The 21,611-nt window shown below is 35.3% G+C and overlaps 1 protein-coding gene across 1 annotated transcript; it reads left to right on the forward strand.

Annotated features, from left to right (window-relative positions):
- Window positions 1-732: 732 nt before the first annotated feature.
- LOC144969175 (uncharacterized) lies at window positions 733-21,392 on the forward strand. Its single transcript, XM_078908283.1, has 10 exons — window positions 733-838; window positions 4,361-4,474; window positions 6,587-6,783; window positions 8,229-8,379; window positions 9,697-9,791; window positions 15,189-15,414; window positions 15,626-15,724; window positions 16,887-17,102; window positions 18,387-18,512; window positions 20,715-21,392. Exons 1-10 carry the CDS (start codon window positions 733-735, stop codon window positions 20,894-20,896), a joined length of 1,512 nt encoding a protein of 503 aa, XP_078764409.1. The 3' UTR covers window positions 20,897-21,392.
- Window positions 21,393-21,611: the final 219 nt, after the last annotated feature.

Raw genomic sequence — 21,611 nt, forward strand, 5'->3', positions numbered from 1 at the left:
TTCTTCTTCTTCTTCTTCTTCTTCTTCTTCTTTCTTCTTTCTTCTTCTTCTTCTTCTTCTCTCTTCTTCTTCTTCTTCTTCTTCGACTCTACTCTACTACTACTTACTCACTACTACTACTACTACTACTACAACTACTACTACTATACTACTACTACTACTACTACTACTACACTACACAACTACTACTACTACTACTACTACTACTACTACTACTACTACTATACTACTACTGCTACTACTACTACTACTACAACTACTACTGCTACTACTACTACTACTACTACTACTACTACTACTACTACTACTACTACTACTACTGCTACTACTACTACTACTACTACTACTACTGCTACTACTACTGCTACTACTACTACTACTACTACTACTACTACTACTACTACTACTACTACTGCTACCGCAATCACCACGTCATCATTTTTACCACTTCTACCACCACCACCACCACAACCACCACCACCACCACCACCACCACCACCATCATCATCATCATCATCATCATCATCATCATCATCATCATCATCATCATCATCATCATAATCAGCAGCAGCAGCAGTAGCATCATCATCATCATCATCATCATCATTATCATCATCATCACAGTCACCATTAGGCTACAAAAAGGGATATTTATGCAGTCTTCCCCTATCATCACCACTCAAGTTATCTTAACTATCTCTAAATTAAATTAGGTTTTGCAGATTATTGCTAATGCCTTGCGATAGACTGGCGTTCTGTTACAGTCGCATGTATATCATTAGGCCTAGGGGGCGTTTTGGCTCAACGGATAAGACATTTCCCAGCCCCGAGGAATCCGGTTCGAGCCCCACTATCGGCATTTTTTTTCTTTATTGGGCCTTTTCCATAACTCTTCTTGCTCACGGTGCAGGTCTGCGCTGCCGCTGACACCTTAGTCTTCTGCTCTATCATTTCTTGAGATATGCCCTAAAAAACATTTTTCCTAGAGTAAGTTTTAAGGGAATTTTGTTTTTTATAATATTAATGCAATATACTAGCGTCTAATCCAAAAGGAAGCAAACAATTGCTATTGTCAGTTTCGTCCTACAGAAACCGAGATAAACTCCCGACTCCCTGGGCAAAATTGCTCAGAAGGACTTGTTTGATTTAAAAAATAAAATTAAAAAAGAAAGAAAGAATGAAAAACTTTGAGGGACTTTAAGATTCTAGATCAGCTGATTAGAGAAGAAATGGTTGATCATATAACCAAGAACAAACTATTCAGCAAAGATCAACATGGTTTCATGGCGGGAAGGTCTACAGTAACAAACCTACTTGAAACAATGGATGACTGGACGAGAGACCTGGAATTAGGCAACAATTTAGATGTCATATACCTCGACTTCAGAAAGGCATTTGACAAAGTTCCACACTGGCGCCTAATCAGGAAATTGGAACAGTATCAAATTAATGATCAGACAGTCAAATGGGTCCGAGATTTCCTCAAAGATAGAAGACAAAAAGTGATAGTGAATGGAACAGCATCAACAGAGAGACTGGTAACAAGTGGAGTTCCACAAGGAAGTGTACTGGGACCAGTTCTCTTCCTGATTTATATCAATGACTTGCCAGACAATCTATCATCTAAATGTAAAATCTTTGCCGATGATACTAAGCTCTATGGAGTAGCTAATACAGAAGAAGAAAGAAACACCTTACAACAAGATTTGAAAAAGCTTGAAGAATGGTCCGAAATATGGCAGATGGAGTTCAATGTAGATAAATGTGCAGTTCTTCACCTAGGAAAAAACAACAGAGAAGCAAACTATATAATGGAAGAAAAACCCCTGCAGAAATCCAATGGGGAAAAAGACCTAGGAGTATTTATTGATAGGAAGGTAAACTTCAAGAAGCAAATTAAAGATGTTCAATCTAAGGCTAGTAAAACACTCGGAATAGTGAAAAGAAATTTCAAGAATCTGAAAACAAAACACATGACTACCATCTACAAGACTATGGTTAGATCAAAGCTGGAATATGCTAACTGCATATGGTATCCGAAGTTTGAGGGAGACAAAGACTGTTTGGAAAGAGTGCAAAGGAGAGCAACAAAACTTATCACACACCTGAAAGACAAAACATACTGTGAGAGATTGAAAGAATTAAATCTCCCGACCTTAGATTACAGGAGAAGAAGGGGAGATATGATCCAAACATATAAAATAGTAAAGGGAATAGACAGGGTAGAGGCAGGATTCCTTAAACCAAACAAGAACATTCAGACACGAGGAAACAGCAAGAAACTGAAAAAAGAACGTTTTAAAACAAATGAAAGAAGGAACTTTTTTTCATCTAGAATTGTAAATAACTGGAATAAACTACAAGAAACCACAGTATCAGCAAAAAATTTGAATAAATTCAAAGCAGAGTTGGAGATAAGCAACACCCTAGGAAACAAGTTCAATTATAAAAATTGGTCCAATCATTAATAGATGAGGAGGAGCGAAGGAGACTACACCAAGTCTAAAAGCTCTATACAGAGGTATCCAGGTATCCAGGTATCATTCATGGTTTATTTAAAGTTGTTTAAAATTATTTTTTTCATGGCTGATAACCGAACGCGATTATGGGCTTGATTTAACATTGTTGTAATGGACGCCATTTTGTGTTGGTTTGAGAGTGTTTCAGTTAGGATGAGCCTATAGCAAGCTGGGATATCAGACCTGAAAATAAAAAATAAATAATTGAGCTTTTATATTGAGCATTATCCACTAAACATGCTCAAAGCACTTTACAAAGGATCCCTGGCCAACAGCAACACTTAACACGGAGAGCTAGACGTGGCACCTCTTTAGGTGATATTAGGTACATTAAAAAAAAAAAAAACAAAACCCAGACACAACGCTGTTAAGAGCCAGATACTCATTTTACACCTGAGTACGGTGAGATAATGTGAGTAAAGAGCCTTTTCAAAGGACTCAACAGAGCTGTTCCCGAACCCTGGAAAATTCCGATCAATACGCTTCAACAGTCGCAACGTCACTTCCCCCCGTAATGACGCATGGTAACTTAGTAACTGACTCTAAGTTCTAGCCAGCATGAAGAATAAATAGTACCGATTTTCTTTATTTAGAACCACGATGGCCGCCGTTGCTGTGCAACGTGACATCAGACTATTGAATCCAATTGCCATTTATTATGATTATATTGCGTTCAACAGTCATGATTGATATAAGCGTCGCGACGGTGTTGAGTTTACTGTGACTACCTTAACAGGTCATTAGACATTAGGCAATATTATTATTATAAATACATAATATGGTAATAAAATAATGCATTATTCATGTTATTTAGGGGCGGCTTAGCAGGATTTTACGTGCCCGGAGAGGGCAAAATCTTTGTATATGGTTGCCAGTTTGCTTGTTTTGTACGTTTTCTTTCTTTTCTTTTTTTCTTTTTAATTGATAAAAAAATAATAATTAAAAATTCGTTTAGCATGAACAAGGTCTTTGAAGTTGAATGATTATTATTATTATTATTATTATTATTATTATTATTATTATATTATTATTATTATTATTATTATTATTATTATTATTATTATTATTATTATTATTATTATTATTATTATTATTATTATTATTATTATTATTATTATATTATTATTTTATTATTATATATTATTATTATTTTATTATTATTACTATTGTTGTTATTATTATTATCATTATTAGTATTATTTATTATTATTATTATATTATTATTATTATTTTATTATTATTATTTATTATTATTATATTATTATTATTATTATTATTATTATTATTATCATTATTATATTATTATTATTTATTATTATCATCATCATCATCATCATCATCATCATCATCATCATCATCATCATCATTATTATTATTATTATTATTATTATTATTATTATTATTATTATTATTATTATCATTATTATTATTATTATTATCAATCATTATTATTGTTATCATCATCATCATCATCATCATCATCATCATCATCATATTCATCATTATTAATTAATTATATTACTTATCTGCTACGTGATATTAAATTGAGTTTCTCTCATCTTCCTCATAAACTGATTTAGACTGAGCAGCTCAAGGTAGATAACCCAATTGCTTAACCCAATTTTTTTTAACAGTTCCCAATAACTTGATATCCTTGGAACAATAATGAGATAATAAGTAGCCTAAGTTTTTATTTCTATACACAGATTTTTCTACCTTTAATAGTATTTTTTATGTTTAAAAAAAAATACAATTTTTGGTAGTTTTTCACAAAAACTATCGAACTTGCATTGCGCCTCAAAAATATGTTGTCATCGCATTCGAACTCTTTTACCTGTGAGTCAGAAAACGACCTCGTAAACAAAACAGCAGAGATAATGAACGTCGAGTGAAAGGATTTATGTTCTCTCATCATACTCAAACTGTGCCCAAAATGACTACAGGCAAGATATCAGGTTTCTATTTAACGTCCTTTATCAAATGTCTTATGACGCAGGTCCACAAGCCAACTTGTCTACTTACATTACCGAACAATTCCCTTGTCGAAAACGAGTTGACGTGTTTTCTAGTTAATCGCAATCGTTCACTCATTCAAACCTCCGGAGACGAACAAGGAAGCATATCGGTTTCAGTTTCGGAAAGGGCAGTATTTGATTTTGGGAATATTAACAGAGCTCTCCCATATTGCTGTGGAAATCTCCCTTTTTGTACTTTTACCCAATATCAGGCTGGAGTCACATTTTAGAGTGCGAATAGTAGCTCATTCATTGACATTGTCACTCACACTCACACTCACTCACTCACTGTCACTGTCACTGATTTAGATTTGAATTTGACCATTAATTTTGATCATTGATCCATTTGACTTTGTTTATCAGTCCCCGTGTTAAAGAATTAGACAATATGTGGCCCTCCATCTCAAACAGGTGTTATGATAGGGTATCATGATTGTAATGTAAGAGCTCGCCAGTCCCTCTGATCTTGCTCTGGTCTAGATCTTAGATAGTTATTTTAACCCTCTTACTCTTACTCATACTCAAACTCCTACTGCCCAGCTAAAGCATTATAGTGCTTTCAAACTGTGGGTTAAAGTCCGGATTCATTTTTCATTTGATCAATTGTGCAAAAAATAATCGTAGGCAATACAATTTATATCAAAACTACCAATAAGTATACTTTTTTGTATAACAACACAAACAAGATAAAAGTATCATTCTTTCGTTTTAATCAGATTTAAAAGTCATTCAGCTCATGGATTTACCATAAAAGGCTGACTTTATTTCTCCGAACGCTCAGGAAAATAAACTTGAACTCTATTTCTCTGAATGGTTGGCTAGCCTCCAGTAGCTGATGGGTTACGGATGAGTTGTCGATGCAAAAGTAAATGCTCAAACAGAGGGGACAGGGATTCTCACGAATCAATCAAGCTAGCGTTTTTTTAGGCATTTTGTTGACAAAGACAGATTTTATCAAAAAGTTGTGCTATTGCGGATACTCCATGGCGCGTTCACTTTTGCACTTAGCGCTGCACTCTATCAAAGAGAGAACAGAAGTAAATCTAAATAACACAGCAAAAGTCTCAAGATCGGAACAGTGGTTGAAAGACAAGATAGCACAAACTCAAGATAGAAGTCTAATAGAACGTTGGGAATAAAAGACAGAGTGCCCAAGCACTGGCAAAAGAAAACCCCAAAAAATGCATACACATTCATCATTCACACCGACATTCTCACAATTAACCAAAAAAAATATTGAGAACGGAAACTGTTATGGAGAGATAAAGATCAAGTTTATTATCAAGAGCATTCGGAGAAATAGTCACTTTGTTTAAAAATTGAGTCAAAAATTTAAAAATTCATAAAAAATTGAAAAATCATTTATTTTACAAAGAAAGTGTGAAAAAGAAACAGCAATGTTTATGTTTTTAGCAGGACAAATGAAAGCAGTATATGTTATGTGTTCATTTATTACTATATTATAAGGGAGAAGTGTAAGTAAAAAAAATAGAAATAAAAAAGATTTTGGGGGGAAGAAAAAATCATTTGACATCAGTAGAACATAACAACAAAGTGACATTCATTGTTGTTTGTCAGCGAAACAAAGTTTGATAGTACCTTCATGAGTGGAGAATAACAGATTTTATTCACCAGTGCTATTTAAGCGATGTAACCAGATCCGTTAATGAAGCTGATTCTAAAGCCACGACTATGGCTCTGAGCGGTAAGAGGGTTAAATGGAAGAAAAAGAAGAACCAGATGCTAAGAAGTGATTTTAAAGTAAATAAACGATAAGAAAAGTGAAATATTAGTTGTTGTTTTTTTCATATAAGAAGCTTATTTTTGGCCTTAATTATTACACATAGGCCTCTACACTTAACCAAAGTTTCATACCTTTGAACATAAAATGAACTTTAAGCTCCTAAGCTATTTCGACATAATACCAATTTCGAGGTGGTCGGCCACATCTTGTACTCTTGTCAATACCACGATTAGAAATTAGAATAAAGCATTCATTTTTATTTTAATGGATTTATTGATTATTTTATGTTCCTGTTCTTGTTTCCTCAGCTACCTTTGCCTTAAAAAAACAAGTTTTGATATTGCTTGCATTTTGTGCCAAACTTTGTCAAAGTGATCCCTCGACATGTGCGAAATGGGCCTCTATGGCCAGCTCATTGACAAGTAATGGTCAGTATGGAACTTGTACCAGTAATGCCACAGAAGTGTGCACACGTTATGACTGTGAAGGAAGCCTCACAGAAAGGGTAAGCATCGTGTGCATGAAAATTTGAACAGTCAGTTATGTATATTTATGTCCTTTTTATTGCACAACCAGCAGCAATACTATATATATATATATATATATATATATATATATATATATATATATATATATATATATATATATATATATATATATATATATATATATATATATATATAAATTATAAAAACAAAAACCATGAAATAATAGTGCTCAACTTTTGATATATTATAATAATATATATAATATATTATATATATATATATATATATATATATATATAAACAATCAAAAGCACCAAACAAAAAAAAAGACACACACACAAACCAAAACGAAACAAAAAAATTCTTTCAAAAATATAGTTATTGTTTCAATTTAATAATCAAGCAGTAGGTATAGTGATTGAAAATGTTTATGTACCCACCAAAAGTATATAATAAATTGTCTCTTTTTAAAGGTTTTCTAGTTCTACTTCGCCCACAACAGATTCATAATGTCAGTCATTCATAATGATTCAGTCATTGCGACTGAGAATAAAAGTGCACACTTTGATGTTTGAAAACAAAAATGCAGTTGTTTTTTTTTCTTGTTTTTTTTTTTTTGTGATAAAAGAAAATGGCTTGAAATTGATGTCCTATATATGTACCGGTGCAGGAAAATCTGTCATAAGTATCAGACCGCCGTTTGCAACTAACTCATTTTCTACTTTTCAGGACATACCAACTTTGATTAGCCTTTCTACACCATTTTGCAGCTTCTAGTCATGACAATTGCTTGAAATAAAGTTCAAAATACCCCGGAAAGTCTGTAGATGCAGAAAATGTTCCTGATTTTCCTGAGCCGCTTCACATATTTTCCCTTTTCTGCATACCGCCGCTGTCCCAAGCCCGAGTGATATATTTGACAAGACTGATTTTCGAGGCTTTATTTTGATTATGTCACTTGTACCAATATCCATCCTGTGTCAAAGAAGGGCGGCAAATCTGCTGCACAAATTGATTTTGACTGTTTAAACCAACATAAAGGAGAATTCAGTTATCACAGAATGTCACCCCATTTTATATAATATATAAAAGCGGGGATGCATTGCTTTTCTGTTGGACTTAAGAATAATACTCCGTTTGCCATCAGCTTAGAACAATGTTTACTTATTTGCAGTTCTGATAACCTTGTGGTCTCCTTGTTTCTAATAGAATTACCCTCAAACCTACATAAAATATTTTCCATAACAGCATTGTAATACAATCAATCCCAAAACTGCTTTCTGTTATCAGACCTGCAAATAAGTAACCTTTGATTAGAATCAATTGACGAGATTTGAAATGTGTTTGTTTTAAAAAAAATATTTTTTTCATAACTTTGTTGTTTTTTTTAAGGGATAAAATTATTTCAAAGTTAATGACCTCAAATTATGTGATTTACTCTTCTTTTTATTTTTATTTTCAGCTCTCTAGCATAATCGAGGTAGACTACTGCTTTGGAATTCAACTCAACTCATGCCTTGATCCGTTGTCATTGGATTTCTACTTAAAAATCCCTTCCCATAATTTCACTATGGAGCACAGGATTACACATGACCAGATCCTTCCAATAGCTGGTAAAGTTTATATAATATTATTATTATTTTATTTTTCTGTTTTACCTATGAAATAAAACTTTTGGATCATATAATTTGATATAACATACCTGCCAACCCTTCCGATTTTGGCGGAATCATTCCTATTTTCACTCTTCCTTTTCTACAATTCCGGCAATGTCTTGGAGTTGGTGAAAAAAAAAGATTGCCAAAAGGGAATTAAGTTGGAAAATTATATGTACTCCTTTCCCTCCTTCCCTATTCCATTACCTAATACATGTGATATGTAGTTTTGCCAGCTGTGCCCGAATATTGTCTTTATGTGTTTGGTGGCAAAGTTGGTGGTCATTTGGGTACAGAATAATCCATTGTTAAGAAATTCCTATTTTTTGTCTCAAATTCCTATTTTCTGACGATCTGATTCCACTTTTGGAATATGAAGGGTTAGCAGGTCTGGATATAATCAATTATTTACATTATATGCCTTCTTTTAAAATATTTTTCTTTATATTATCTTGATGGAAACATATATGATAACTCAAGTTATTATTTGATTAGCCAAAATGACACATAAGAGTAGATGAAATCTACAAGTTTGGCATTGATAATTTTGTGTCTATTAAATTATTTAAAAAAAAAAAAAAATTATTTTGAGGGTTGGGGGGAGAGCATTATGTTAACAATACACCATGTACATGAGCGTGCAACGACCTGATACAAGAAATGAAGCAAAATGTATTATAAATTATATATTATCATCTTAATGCCAGAACCCTTATTACTCTAAAAAAGTAATTTCTGATTTTTTATTGTGAGCACAAACAGTTGTATTAGTCTAAGCTGACCATCTCATTTTGATTTGATATTTCCATATTGTATCATGGGTGAAAGGCAATGTATACTTATTTGCAGGTCTTATAATTCAAATCGTTTTGGGCCAATTGTTGTAATAAAATACTGTCAAACCAATGCAAAATATACTCTATTGCAACAATGATAGATCAAGCTCATCACTGCATTCAGTCATGAGACCTGTTAATATTTGCATGTAGGTGAATAGCTAATAAGAGAATATCCTTTTAGAGCCTTTGGTAAAACCGTCATAAGTATGATTTAGAACAGTCATCGAGCAATGTAAACCTGCATTTCATAGTAATGAATGATCAAAAATAATGTATTGGACAATGTTTATTATCTTTTCAGTCAAAGAGAAGTCTGAAATTCTTTAACTCTCAATCAATGAAAATTTATGGATCAATGCGGACTTTTGGAATAGAATATGTCTGATTCTTCTTATTTTGTACGGAAGTGTAAACTTTTTGTTACTTTCCTATCTAGATTTAGGCATTCCTCAACTGAAAAGTCTACCATTCAAGCCTTTTCTAGACTTTGAGCTGGAACGAGAAGATGGTTCAAAATCAGTTTTAGTGTCAGTAAGTATTGCTGAAATGCTCCTTTTAGAACTTGAATTACAGAGTGCTAGAGATAAGGATAACAAACTTTTCATTATCAAAAGCATGTTTTTAATTAGTTTGTCTGTTTATATGCTTAAGCGCTGTAATCAAAGTCTAAATGACTCATTAATCATATTGTTGCCTGAAATGTTGACACAGCATTGAAACATGCTTACCAACCTTCAATGGCCAACTCTGGTAGAATGAGGAAAGCACGCTAAAGCAACCACACTATGCCATTCAATACCTAGGTTGATTTAAGTATCCCACGGCCTTGAACCTGCAAAAACAAGGGGAAAAACCAGAGGACACAATCTCAGATTCCAAATTCTATGCTTAAGAGTGCAATGCTATGAGCAGTTGTTTTTTCCAACAACAATTAGAATTTGGAACATCCCGCCTGCAGATGTCGTTAACTCTTTAACTGGCGGGTGGTTGGATGGGAGCATCACCCTTGAATCATATACCTTTGATGTTCGCATGGGTGTACGATCCGATAGTGATGTCGTTTCTTCTTCTCTTTACTAGCCTATCCTGCTTCTTTGGTTTGTGATTGTATTTTTGACAGGGGATATTTTTTTTTCTGTAAATCTTCTGCCTGTTTGTTCTTGGTTATTTATAATTTAGCTTATGATATCTTTAGGTTATGATTTTGATTTACATTTGTACTATTTTTGTTAGTGTTAGATTGCTTGTTTTTATGTTTCAGCAATCTCTCATATAACCTCAATTGTGTTGGAAGAGACCTAAAGCAACAAACAAACAAAACTCTTTAACTCTCTCCTTACCAGCTATTTTTAGAATTTCCACCGAAAACTCACACCCACCAGGCACAAAAATACTTACCATACCTTACCCGGGTTCCATCTCTTTCCAGAGGTCGGATGTCATGGCTTTCCATCCTTCAGGGTCCATTGCAGCCTCGTTACAGTCTGCCATGCGCCGTCCTGTAGCTTCCTTGATGCCATCTGTCCAGGATTTCCTTTGTCTTCCTCTGCCTCTCTTTCCTTCAATTCTTCCCTCCATTATCCTTTTTTCGAGACTATCATGTCTTCGCATATGTCCAAAATATGACAGCTTTTTGTGCTTCACAGTCAAAAGAAGTTCTTTTTGTTTTTGGCCCATTAGGTCGAGGACTTCGATGTTTGTTTTTCTTGCTGTCCAAGGTATTTTCAGTATTCTCCTGTACGTCCACATCTCAAAAGCTTCAATACGTTGTTCTGTCTGTGCGGTTAGTGTCCACGTTTCACAACCATAAAAGAAAATGGACCACACATAGCATTTGGTGCATCTCATTCGTGTTCTGATGGAGATATTTGTGTTGTTGAGGATTGCCTTTAGTTTCATGAACGCATTTTTGGCCAGCATTATTCGTCTCCTGATCTCTTTGTCAGACTTTGCATCGGATGTTACCAACTGCCCCAAGTACGTGAACTCCTTTACTTGTTCCACTGGACACTCTTCTATTTCTATATCTATGTCTATGGGCTCTTTCTTTTTTGTTATCACCATTGTTTTTGTCTTCTTCGCATTCATGAACAGCCCCTTTTCTTTACTCTCTTCGTTCACTTTTGAAATTAGCTTCTGTAGGTCTTCCTTACTTTCCGCCAACAGGACAGTATCGTCAGCGTAACGTAAATTGTTGATGTTGTGGCCACCAACCTTCAACCCTTGTGCTGTTTCTACTTGCCGAAATATAGACTCTGTGTATAAATTAAACAAGCAAGGAGACATAACACATCCCTGGCGCACTCCTTTCTTGATTTCAATTGCATCTGTTGTATCTGCCTGCACTTTTATCTGAGCCTTTTGCTGCCAGTACAGATTAGCGATTAGAGCCACATCATTCTCTTCCACACCTATAGCCTTTTCAAAAAAGTAACAAGTGAGCTCCACAACACAGTGTTTTAGTATTTATAGCTGTAATCAAATCATTAAAAAAAGATTTGTGATGTACAAGAGAAATCAGAATGAGAAAATTGTTGGTTGTATCGTAATGAATGTTGAAGATTTTCCTTTGGGTGGTAAGGAGAGGGTTAAACCTTAAACAGTTCAGAGACATAATCGCTTGTGTGCCACTCTGAACACCAACATGCACACCAAAATATGCAACAATACACCCCAGGTGCAGGGATGCCACCAGGCAAATTAAAAAAAGCCTGAAAACTTGCTCGGACGAGATACAAATCAACGTCAAGGGCTTTGTAGGGATTTGAAAAATATCAAATTTGGAATATTGTTTCAGTACTTATTATTGCAATTGAGAGTAAATAACACACAAAAGAAAGGAGAGTTGACAGTTTTCAAATTGATAAAATAAGGTGCTGAAAACAAAATATAGACAAATTAATATCAATAGCTATCAGGGGTGAGAATGACTGGTCACATAAAAGGAGAAAATTTTTCATTGTGAAGATCATGACCCACCCATGCAACCATAACCTATAAATTTATAAATTTAAACTTCACTCAAATTCACTGAGATGCGATTCAAAATTTGTCTCGCAGCAATTTCTGGCACGACTCGGAGAATTTCAAAGTTGAAAGTGTAATTACATTTGGTGGTTGTAGTAGGGATGATGATGTGGTGGTGGTTGTAGTAGTAGTGGTGGTAGGGATGATGTGGTAGTGATTATAGTAGTACTGGTCGTATGGATGATTGTGTGGTGGTGGTGGTTGTAGTAGCTGTGGTAGGAATGATGATGTGTGGTAGTTGTAGTAGTAGTGGTGGTAGGGATGATGTGGTGTTATTTGTAGTAGTAGTGGTGCTAGGGATGATGGTGTGGTGGTGGTTGTAGTAGTGGTAGCAGGGTTGATGATGTTGTTGTAGTTGTAGTAGTAGTGGTGGTAGGGATGATGGTGTGGTGGTGGTTGTAGTAGGAGTGGTGGTAGGGATGATTGTGGTCGTGGTGGTAGGGATGATGATGTGGTGGTGATTGTAGTAGTAGTAGTAGAAAGTAAGTAGTATGTAGATGTGTTCTTAGAATGGATGTGAATGCGTTAGAAAATATATAGTCGTACGGGTGATGATTGTGGGTGGTGTATGGTTGCTCTTTAGAGATAATTGTGTGGTGGTGTTGTATAGTTGGGCTAGATGACGTGTGGATGGTAGTTTTAGTATCTGTTGTAGGTTGATGTTGTTTATTTGTAGTTATAGTGTTGGTAGGGATATCGATTGTAATGGTGGATGTTTTTAGTGTGTGGTAAAGAAGTTATTGGTTTTGGTGAGTGTTTTTTTTGTTATATAATAGCAATTTGTCAAAAAGGAGAAATGTCTCCGTCCATCGTCAAACGAAAAGCAAAGTGTAAAAATAACAGGAACATAGTTTTTATTGGTATATAAGATAAATAATTACTATTACATTATAAATCCATTCTTTCATTAAACATATTTTGTTTTTGTAAAGATTTAATGGATGTTTTGCGAGAGATAGAGAGAGGATGAGAAGAGAGATGAGAGGAGAGAGAGAATGAGAAGAGGAAGTAGTAGGAGACAGAGAGAGAGGGCTTGGTAGCACGATGAGTGTGGGATGAAGAGCGATGAGCTAGAGGTGAGGGAAGCTTTGGAGATTTGTCCCTACCTTTCCCTTCAACCATCAACTTGCTAATCAAAGAACACCATGTCGTCTGTGTCATTGTGCAATCTGGTGCCATTCAGTTGCCCAACGTCATAAAAACGGACCGTCCTTAAATTTCACGAGACTATTACACAGGTCAAATTATGACTAGAGCATAATGGGATTTTGGTTTTGAGGAAATGTTTGACACGCAATTTCAACGGAAAATTTCTGAGAATTCTCAAAACACTGTTTATTACATTTTTTTTTTAAAAGAAATTGTGATGGGGATGGAGTAGATAAATACATTTGGTGCCAAATATTCGACGCGGTTGACAGCCCAAATTATTCACCGGCGAAAAGTGCCGGCTCGATCGCGATTTTTTTTTTCTTTTTAAAAAAATTTTTTTTTCTTGAATAGTGACGACGGACAAAAACCGAGGTTCCAGATTAAAACGAGGGTAAAAAAAACCGGAATTTCGGCTATAAACGAAAAGTGGCATCTCTGCAGGTTTGCAGTATCAGAGAAGATAAAAAAAACCCCCAGAAGAATGTTTTTTTCATTTTCAAATTCATTAAATCAACATTTATACAAAGTTTATCTCTCTATTTTTTTTAAATTCAAACGTGAGCGGGTTATATTGGTTATATATCTTCTTCTACAAAATAGCATTAAGATGAAATTGAAATTTTCTGCTTTTGTTTTCTGGGATGACGGGTTATATTTTTTAAGAAGTAAGAAATCTGAATTATTTAAAGAACTTGATATGCTTATTATCTGGGTGGACATAATCTGTATTTCAAATCTGTATCTTTATGCACCTTTTCAGATTTTTAGTGTTGATAGAAAAAAAAAGCCTTTGTGCTCACATGTTTGAGTGCTTTTTCTTTATTGTACGATGAGTTCACGTTTATATCTGGGTGTAAATCAGGGTATTGCATGACTTGTAAAATGGAAATTGCATGGATAATGGAGAGATGGAGATTAAGGTTACCAAGATAATCTAATCCAATTAATCCCAACTCATCTTACGCAAAACATTGTTGTGATTTTTAACATTCATGAAACTTACACCGGTTCATCTGATATTTGGTCGCCCTACAGTCTCATCCATGCAGCATTGAAATATTGTCTGATAATAACTTACTTACTCCTCATCGAGCCATGGCATACACCAGGGACTTTCATTTCTGTCTGGGTCTGCTGCATGGAGACTGATTTTATTCCAGGTTAGACCAGCCTCTTTAAACTCTTTATACATGGATCTTCGTCTTTTCCCGTCAGCCATACTGCAGAGTGCTGTTCTTTGATATGTACTCACTAACTTTTAATTTGTTGATCTCTTGATGTTATGTTTACCCAATGTAAAGCGCTTTGAGCACGTTTAGTGGATATTGTGCTATATAAAAGCTCAATTATTATTATTGTTATTATTATTTTATGTATTTGCGGTGGTCTAGTGGTATGACACTCGCTTTCGGATCGGAAGGTCCTGGGTTCGAGCCTCGCTCGATGCATAGTTGAGTCCTTGGAAAAGACTCTTTACTCACATTCTCTCACCGTACTCAGGTGTAAAATGAGTACCTGGCCGTTAACAGCGTTGTCTTTGTCCGAAAAATTGTAATATCGCCTAACAGGCGTCATGTCTCGTCCTACATGTTAAATGTTGCTGTTGACCAGGGACCCCTTGTAAAGCGCTTTGAGCACGTTAAGTGGATATTGCGCTATTAAAAAAAAAAAAAAAAAAAAAAAAAAAGCTCAATTTTAAAAATGTCAGCTGTGTCACTCATGACCATTTTCATCAATCTATTTTTACAGGTCACATTCAAGGTTAGAAGCACCCTTGGTCCCATATATTTTGACCAATTTGACCGGGAAATAATTGATGAAGAGGAGCTACCCATAATGCCTTGTGCTGGTCCCTTGACTCAAGACAAAAGAAACAAGCCTGAGGATGATTTTATAAAGGTGCCCTGCCATGCCAAAAAGTACCCATCGACTCAACCACAGGTCATCACACCATCAGGAGATATCAAACCTTCAGGTAACCACGCTATGCTCTCCCTCAGCTTTGAAATTTGTGCAGATATGCCTTATAATTAGTTTGTTCAATTATTAAAAATGGGTTATAAAGGGCAACAGCAGTAAAAAGTTGTGATTTTGAATCATGTAAATGAAAATGAAGTTTCCTGAGCACCGTGCAGTGGTAGCAAGTCCTGAATATATACATACTTTTTATGTTTCCTCTTGCTCAGAGACCCTCAACAAAACATGTGACTTTATTCATGGATGTTCTCAGGGTGAGACATGTCAGATGACTCCCGAAGGAAAAGGAAAGTGTGCTTGTGAGCCAGGTAAGATTTTAAAAATCAGGTCATGCTCTTTTAACCTCTGTTTTTACCTCTTGCAGTATTCTGCCTCATGGGGCAGCGTGGCTCAGCGGTACGGTCTTTGCTTCGTACATCCGAAAGGTACCGAGTTCGATCACCCACTGCTTCGCTATGTGGCCTTGCGCAAGTCACCTCCCCTTAGCTCAATTTGTGGCACTGCACTGCGGCTGACACCTGGGTTATTCCAGTCTTGAATAGCAAGTAAACAAAGGTCATAAGAAGTTTGAGAATTTCTATTTTTAATGACCAGGATACAGTGAAGTAAAGGGTATTTCAGATTTGAGATAATAGTTTAACTAAGTTTAAATGCAAAACGCTATGAATTAAGAACTTGATTGAGTTTAAATTTAATAATGTGCTTTTTTTGCTGAGGTTATGCTCCCAAAATTGACATAAATAACATGTAAGCTTCAATTTAATATATGAAAACAGATAAAATGGACATTTCAGGTTTCCCCTTTATCAACAAAACAGGATGAATGAAAGAAACACTACAGACGCATGAGATAATGTGGTAGTGGCGTTGTTAAGATTCATCTTAACTACGCCACTACCACATTATCTCATACGTCCATTTTTATCTGTTTTCGTATATTAAATTGAAGCTTACATTCAATTTCAGATTGTTATTTATTTCTTCAAGCTTCGAGGAGCACCATTTACATTTCCCAAAATTGACAAGGCTGAATACACTTTATCGTTATACAATCAAGTTCTCAATATTGCCTTTGTGCTATCTAAGGTTCTGAATTGGAAATCAAAATCAGGAAATATATCGGACCAAACCTGTAACGCAACCAAGCTTGCTATTCTTAAAATCATCAGAATCTATACTGGCACAATGTACAACATATGAAACACGAATTGTTTACTTACTATAATGTGAGTACATCATAATGCATATTTGAGAAGTTAAATTTTCTTCTAAGAGAATATAGGGCATAGTTTTTATATATTTGATATCAAACAGAACATTTTACAAATGCCTTTTTAAGCATTCTGTAGGTACAGTATCAGCGCTACTTATGTAATTAAATAAAAAAGCTGATTGAGTTTGAGTCAAAATGTTGCTTTTTTTTTTTTTTTTTGTTTGTTTCATTTTTGTTTTTACAATTTAATTCACCAGACTTCGAGTATATGGACAACTTTAAGGCATGTGTAAGTCAGGGCAGTGTAGGTTTGGAGTGTCAGTCTGATCGAGACTGCGGCATTTACGAGAAGTGCAAATGGGACGGAAGAGGATCTTCTAGGGTTAACCACTGTCAGTGTGAAGAGAGTTTCAAGTGGGACGAGAAACGGCGTCTTTGTATTCTGTACCAGCCACACTCTCATCACTCGAAAGGTTTGAGACAATTCTTTGTTTGTCATTATGTCTCTCTTTATGGGTGGTCACGATAGTTCAGTTGGTTGAGCACTTACTTCACACTCAAAGGGACTGATATTGATTCCAGGTGCAATATTAGCCCCCCCCCCCCCCTCTCCATCCAGCAGTGATTGGGTAGCTGGGTCTTTTTGATCAAAGAAAATACTTTGCGATAGACTAGTTCCTATCCAAAGGGTAACAAGCAATTGCTATTGTCCATTTCACACTATAGAAACAGGGATAAACTCCGGCTTCATTGGCCAAATAGCTCTGAAGGACTACTTTATGTCTCTCTTTATCACATACTCTTGGAATGGCCTATCAATGGCTTAATGATTAATGCTGTCCTTGACAAATGTAGATCATCTTGATGCAAACAGCATCTTTCTTATAATTTAGATTTCTTTTGTTGATCAACATTTTAAAGAATAACTTTTATAACATTATAAGTAGTTTGGAAAAGTGTAAAAACTGCACCCGAAAATATAAAGACATGCAATGCAACCCCTGAATGGGGAAACCCAAGAATGAGAAGAAATTATTGTATGCTAACAAATTATCAGTTTTAATTTTACTTCTTATGTCTGTAAAAATTCACACATTTTGATGTTTTAATCATAATTAGAACATGGTGCATGTCTCAATTTTGAGAGAGGTTTTTGGCAGGATAGTCACTTACTGTGTCTTCTATACTCCTATATCTGTTTTGCCGACTTGCTTTCTGTCTTTGTCTTGGAATGAGATTACTTGGTTTTATCCTTCCCCTGGATGGAGTCCTTTACTGGGAGGGAAACAGTCAAATGTATAGTTGTAGTATTGGGAGATGCTGTATTTTTGTTGTTGTAAATCATCTCTCTGTTATGTATTGTTATATTTGTTGTTTTCAATGTATAATGTAAGCATTTGAGTGTGTTTTTCCTAGTCGGATCCTGTGCTTGTGTCTGGATGAGGCTTTTTGGTGATCTCAAACTAAGTACATTGATAGTATGCTTTTGGAATCTACATCTATTCCCTATTTGAACCGATTCCCCTTTATCTTACTTTTCCTTGGGTGCTTTAATTGTAATCTAGAATCTTTTGACTATCCCATTTCCTGCCTTTTTACTGGCGCTTACATATGACCCAAAATGTGTTGCATGCGCTTTAAAACCCTTTAAAACAAAACAAGCAAACAAACAATTTTGAGGAGAAAAAAAACAACTGTGCATATTAAAGTCATCGCTACTTCCTTCCCTTTAAAAATTAAATTTCCAATTCCACCAGATGATGACCATGCACACCATACCCCCAGTACTGAAAAATCCACAACCACCACCACCACCACAGAGAAACCATCAAACCACACAGGAGTTGATGCACAGAAAAACAAAGCTGCCAGTTCCAACACCAGTAAGTGTCACAAAAATGCTGGGTGGTTTAGAATTTATGGACAGAGGAGAATTTCCAACACGAATAAACCTTTGAATGTAAAAAAAAAACAAAAAATAGAATTTAAGGATTTTTCAAGCCCTTGATGGAGTAGCAAATATCTTCTTTTTTTTTTTTTTCTTTAAGGGAAAGATTCAGTTATATTTATATTCTATTATGGCCTTCCACCACAACATCATAAGATATCGTTGCCTAGGCATTCCACGAAGGAATATAGATAATTCATCAAACAAGATGTCTTATGTCAAGAGGAATCACCCATGTTGTCCAAGTGAACAAATTAGGGGTTAATAATCTTGCTCAAGGAAAGTGCCTGAAGCGGGACTCGAGCCCAGGACCTTCCGGGTCACAGTGCAATGCCTTAACCACTCGACCACTTCGCCCCTCAATTGAAAGATTGAGTTTGTTAAAAAAAAACAAAAAAACAAAAACAAAACAAGGCTGGTGTAACTTGCAATCTCTGCCATCCATGACTCCAATAAACAGTGGTTTCAAATGTTATATTTATCTTGACGAACAGTCACTTGTGTTGTGCGGCTATGTGGTCTTGTGGTATGACACTCGCTTTCAGATCGGAAGGTCCTGGGTTCAAGCCTCACTCTGCGCATAGTTGAGTCCTTGGAAAAGACTCTTTACTCACATTTTCTTACCCTACTTAGGTGTAAAATGAGTACCTGGCCGTTTACAGCATTGTCTCTGTCCGAAAAAAATTGTAACATCGCCTAATAGGCGCCATGTCCCATCCTAAATATTAAATGTTGCTGTTGGCCAGGGACCCCTTGTAAAGCGCTTTGAGCACATTTCGTGGATATTTCCCTATATAAAAGCTCAATTTTTATTAATTTTTTTTTTAATGTTGATGATAACATGAAATGAGGTGAGTTGAGAAGTACCAGAAATAAAAACTTTTTTGCAATGCTGGGAATTGAACTCTGGACCAGACTTATATAGCACCCTCTGTCTGGCTGTGAGAGAGACGCTCTGTAGTCAATGTCAGACCAGCCGGTGGTTGGATGGGAGCATCACCCTTGAATCATATACCTATGATGTTCGCATGGGTGTACGATCCGATAGTGATGTCGTTTCTTCTTCTCTTTACTAGCCTATCCTGCTTCTTTGGTTTGTGATTGTATTTTTGACAGGGGATATTTTTTTTTCTGTAAATCTTCTGCCTGTTTGTTCTTGGTTATTTATAATTTAGCTTATGATATCTTTAGGTTATGATTTTGATTTACATTTGTACTATTTTTGTTAGATTGCTTGTTTTTTTGTTTCAGCGGTCTCTCATATAACCTCAATTGTGTTGGAAGAGACCTAAAGCAACAAACAAACAAACAAAAATGTCAGACCAGCCTACTTGAAAATCTAAAAAAATCGTAATTTTTGGGAGATAAATATTTTAGTCGCTATAGTTTGTTTAAAAATCAACAATTTACCATCACAATGATTAAATAACACTTCAAAATCCTTAAAATTATGTAGTCTGACATCAACCATTTCCAATAACTTTTAATCACTTAGAGATGCCCATGGAGTTCTGAAGTTGGAGACAATATTTCGTAATTCTATGAATTTTTCGTAATAGTAGGGAGGTCTGGTTAACGTGTAAGAGGGACGGACGTTATGCAGGCATCAGCACCCACCAGACCAATAAAAGTGACCCAACACTGCCAGAACCAATGAGACTTGTTTTTAGAAAATTAGAGTAAAATAATTATTAAAGAATATTAAAAAAAAAAAGAAATTACAAACAAAAATAACGAGCTTTTATAAAGAGCAATGTCCACAAAATGTGCTCAAAGCGCTTTATATTGGGTCTCCCGCGAACAGAATGATACAAAATGCCTGTAATGCACTATTACGATTTTTGACAGAGGCAACTCTTTACTGTAGACCTAAGTGTGGTGAGAGAATGTGAGTTAAGACCCTTGTCAAAGGACTCAATTTAGCACTCGTACTACAGGACTTGAACCAGGACCTACCAGTCTGAAGGCGAGTGTCATACCACAAGTCTACAAAGCAGCATGAAGATTTTTTTTTTGTTTGTTTTAAACTTCAGGAAGATTGAGTTTGAAATGCAAATTTAAAATAAATGCCCTAGATCGTACTTCACGATGAGATTACCCATCTCCATCACACCTTGTGTTTTTTTATCTTCTCCAGAGTACATCATAATTGCTGTCTCTGCTGTTGGAGGTGTTGTCCTCATCGCGGGTGTGGTAGCCGGAATACTGCTGTGTCGAAACCGCAGACGAAATCATCTTTCCATTTCAAGCGGTGGTTTGTACGACTCGGACACTCCAATGCTGGCTGACACCGATGATGACGTTGATTTGGTCATGTGATCATATTGACGTTGCTGACATTCAAATATTTATTGTGCCACCAGTTGTGTTACACACACTATTGATATATTCCGTTTAACTGAAATAAGAAAAAGAAAATGTTTTGATTTTATGACGATTACTCATGAATATATGAAATACAGTCTTATTATATTGAATTATTACCTATACATTCCTGGCATAAATTTTCGATTGAGATTACGTATTACTTTTTTTCTTTATGATGAGGATATCTCTTGACAGACTGCAAAATTGCCATCGGAATACGTAACTTCATTTTTATTTTTTATTTTAATGCCGTAATATTATACTTTTTGTAATGTTCGACTCAAAAAAAAAAAAAAAAAGAAAAACAGTTTTAGGAATTATGGAAATAATTAAGTTTTCATTACTTTCTCCTGTTTGATGCAAAACGTATGATCTAAAATTTGTGACTGGCACTGTAATAACAGCAGGAATAGTTTCTCACGGTGACGAAAATGTATGGACAAAGAAATGACTTCTGGGTTGGACGTTACAAAAATGACTTTTTGTCATAGCCATAATTTTGTGTAGTTTTCCTATCAGTTTTGTTTAATCGAAACGTCATGATTAGTTATTAAAGATGATTCAACCGGGGTTAATGAAATAGAAAAGAAGAAAATTTATGATTGTACTCGATGGAAATCTTTGTAAGTTCAATTTACTGAGTGCCATATAGACAATGGTGTTTCGT

Source organism: Berghia stephanieae, chromosome 3, assembly GCF_034508935.2.
Source record: "Berghia stephanieae isolate SIO BIC M18660-M18661 chromosome 3, UCSD_Bste_1.3, whole genome shotgun sequence".
Taxonomy (NCBI): domain Eukaryota; kingdom Metazoa; phylum Mollusca; class Gastropoda; order Nudibranchia; family Aeolidiidae; genus Berghia; species Berghia stephanieae.

Bases quoted from the DNA above. Each gene is read 5' to 3' on its own strand.
- LOC144969175 (XM_078908283.1), top strand. From the start codon at position 733: ATGCCTTGCGATAGACTGGCGTTCTGTTACAGTCGCATGTATATCATT. The intron at 9,792-15,188 runs GTAAGTATTGCT...CTATTTTTACAG, and splicing joins CAAAATCAGTTTTAGTGTCA to GTCACATTCAAGGTTAGAAG. The intron at 15,725-16,886 runs GTAAGATTTTAA...TTAATTCACCAG, and splicing joins AAAGTGTGCTTGTGAGCCAG to ACTTCGAGTATATGGACAAC.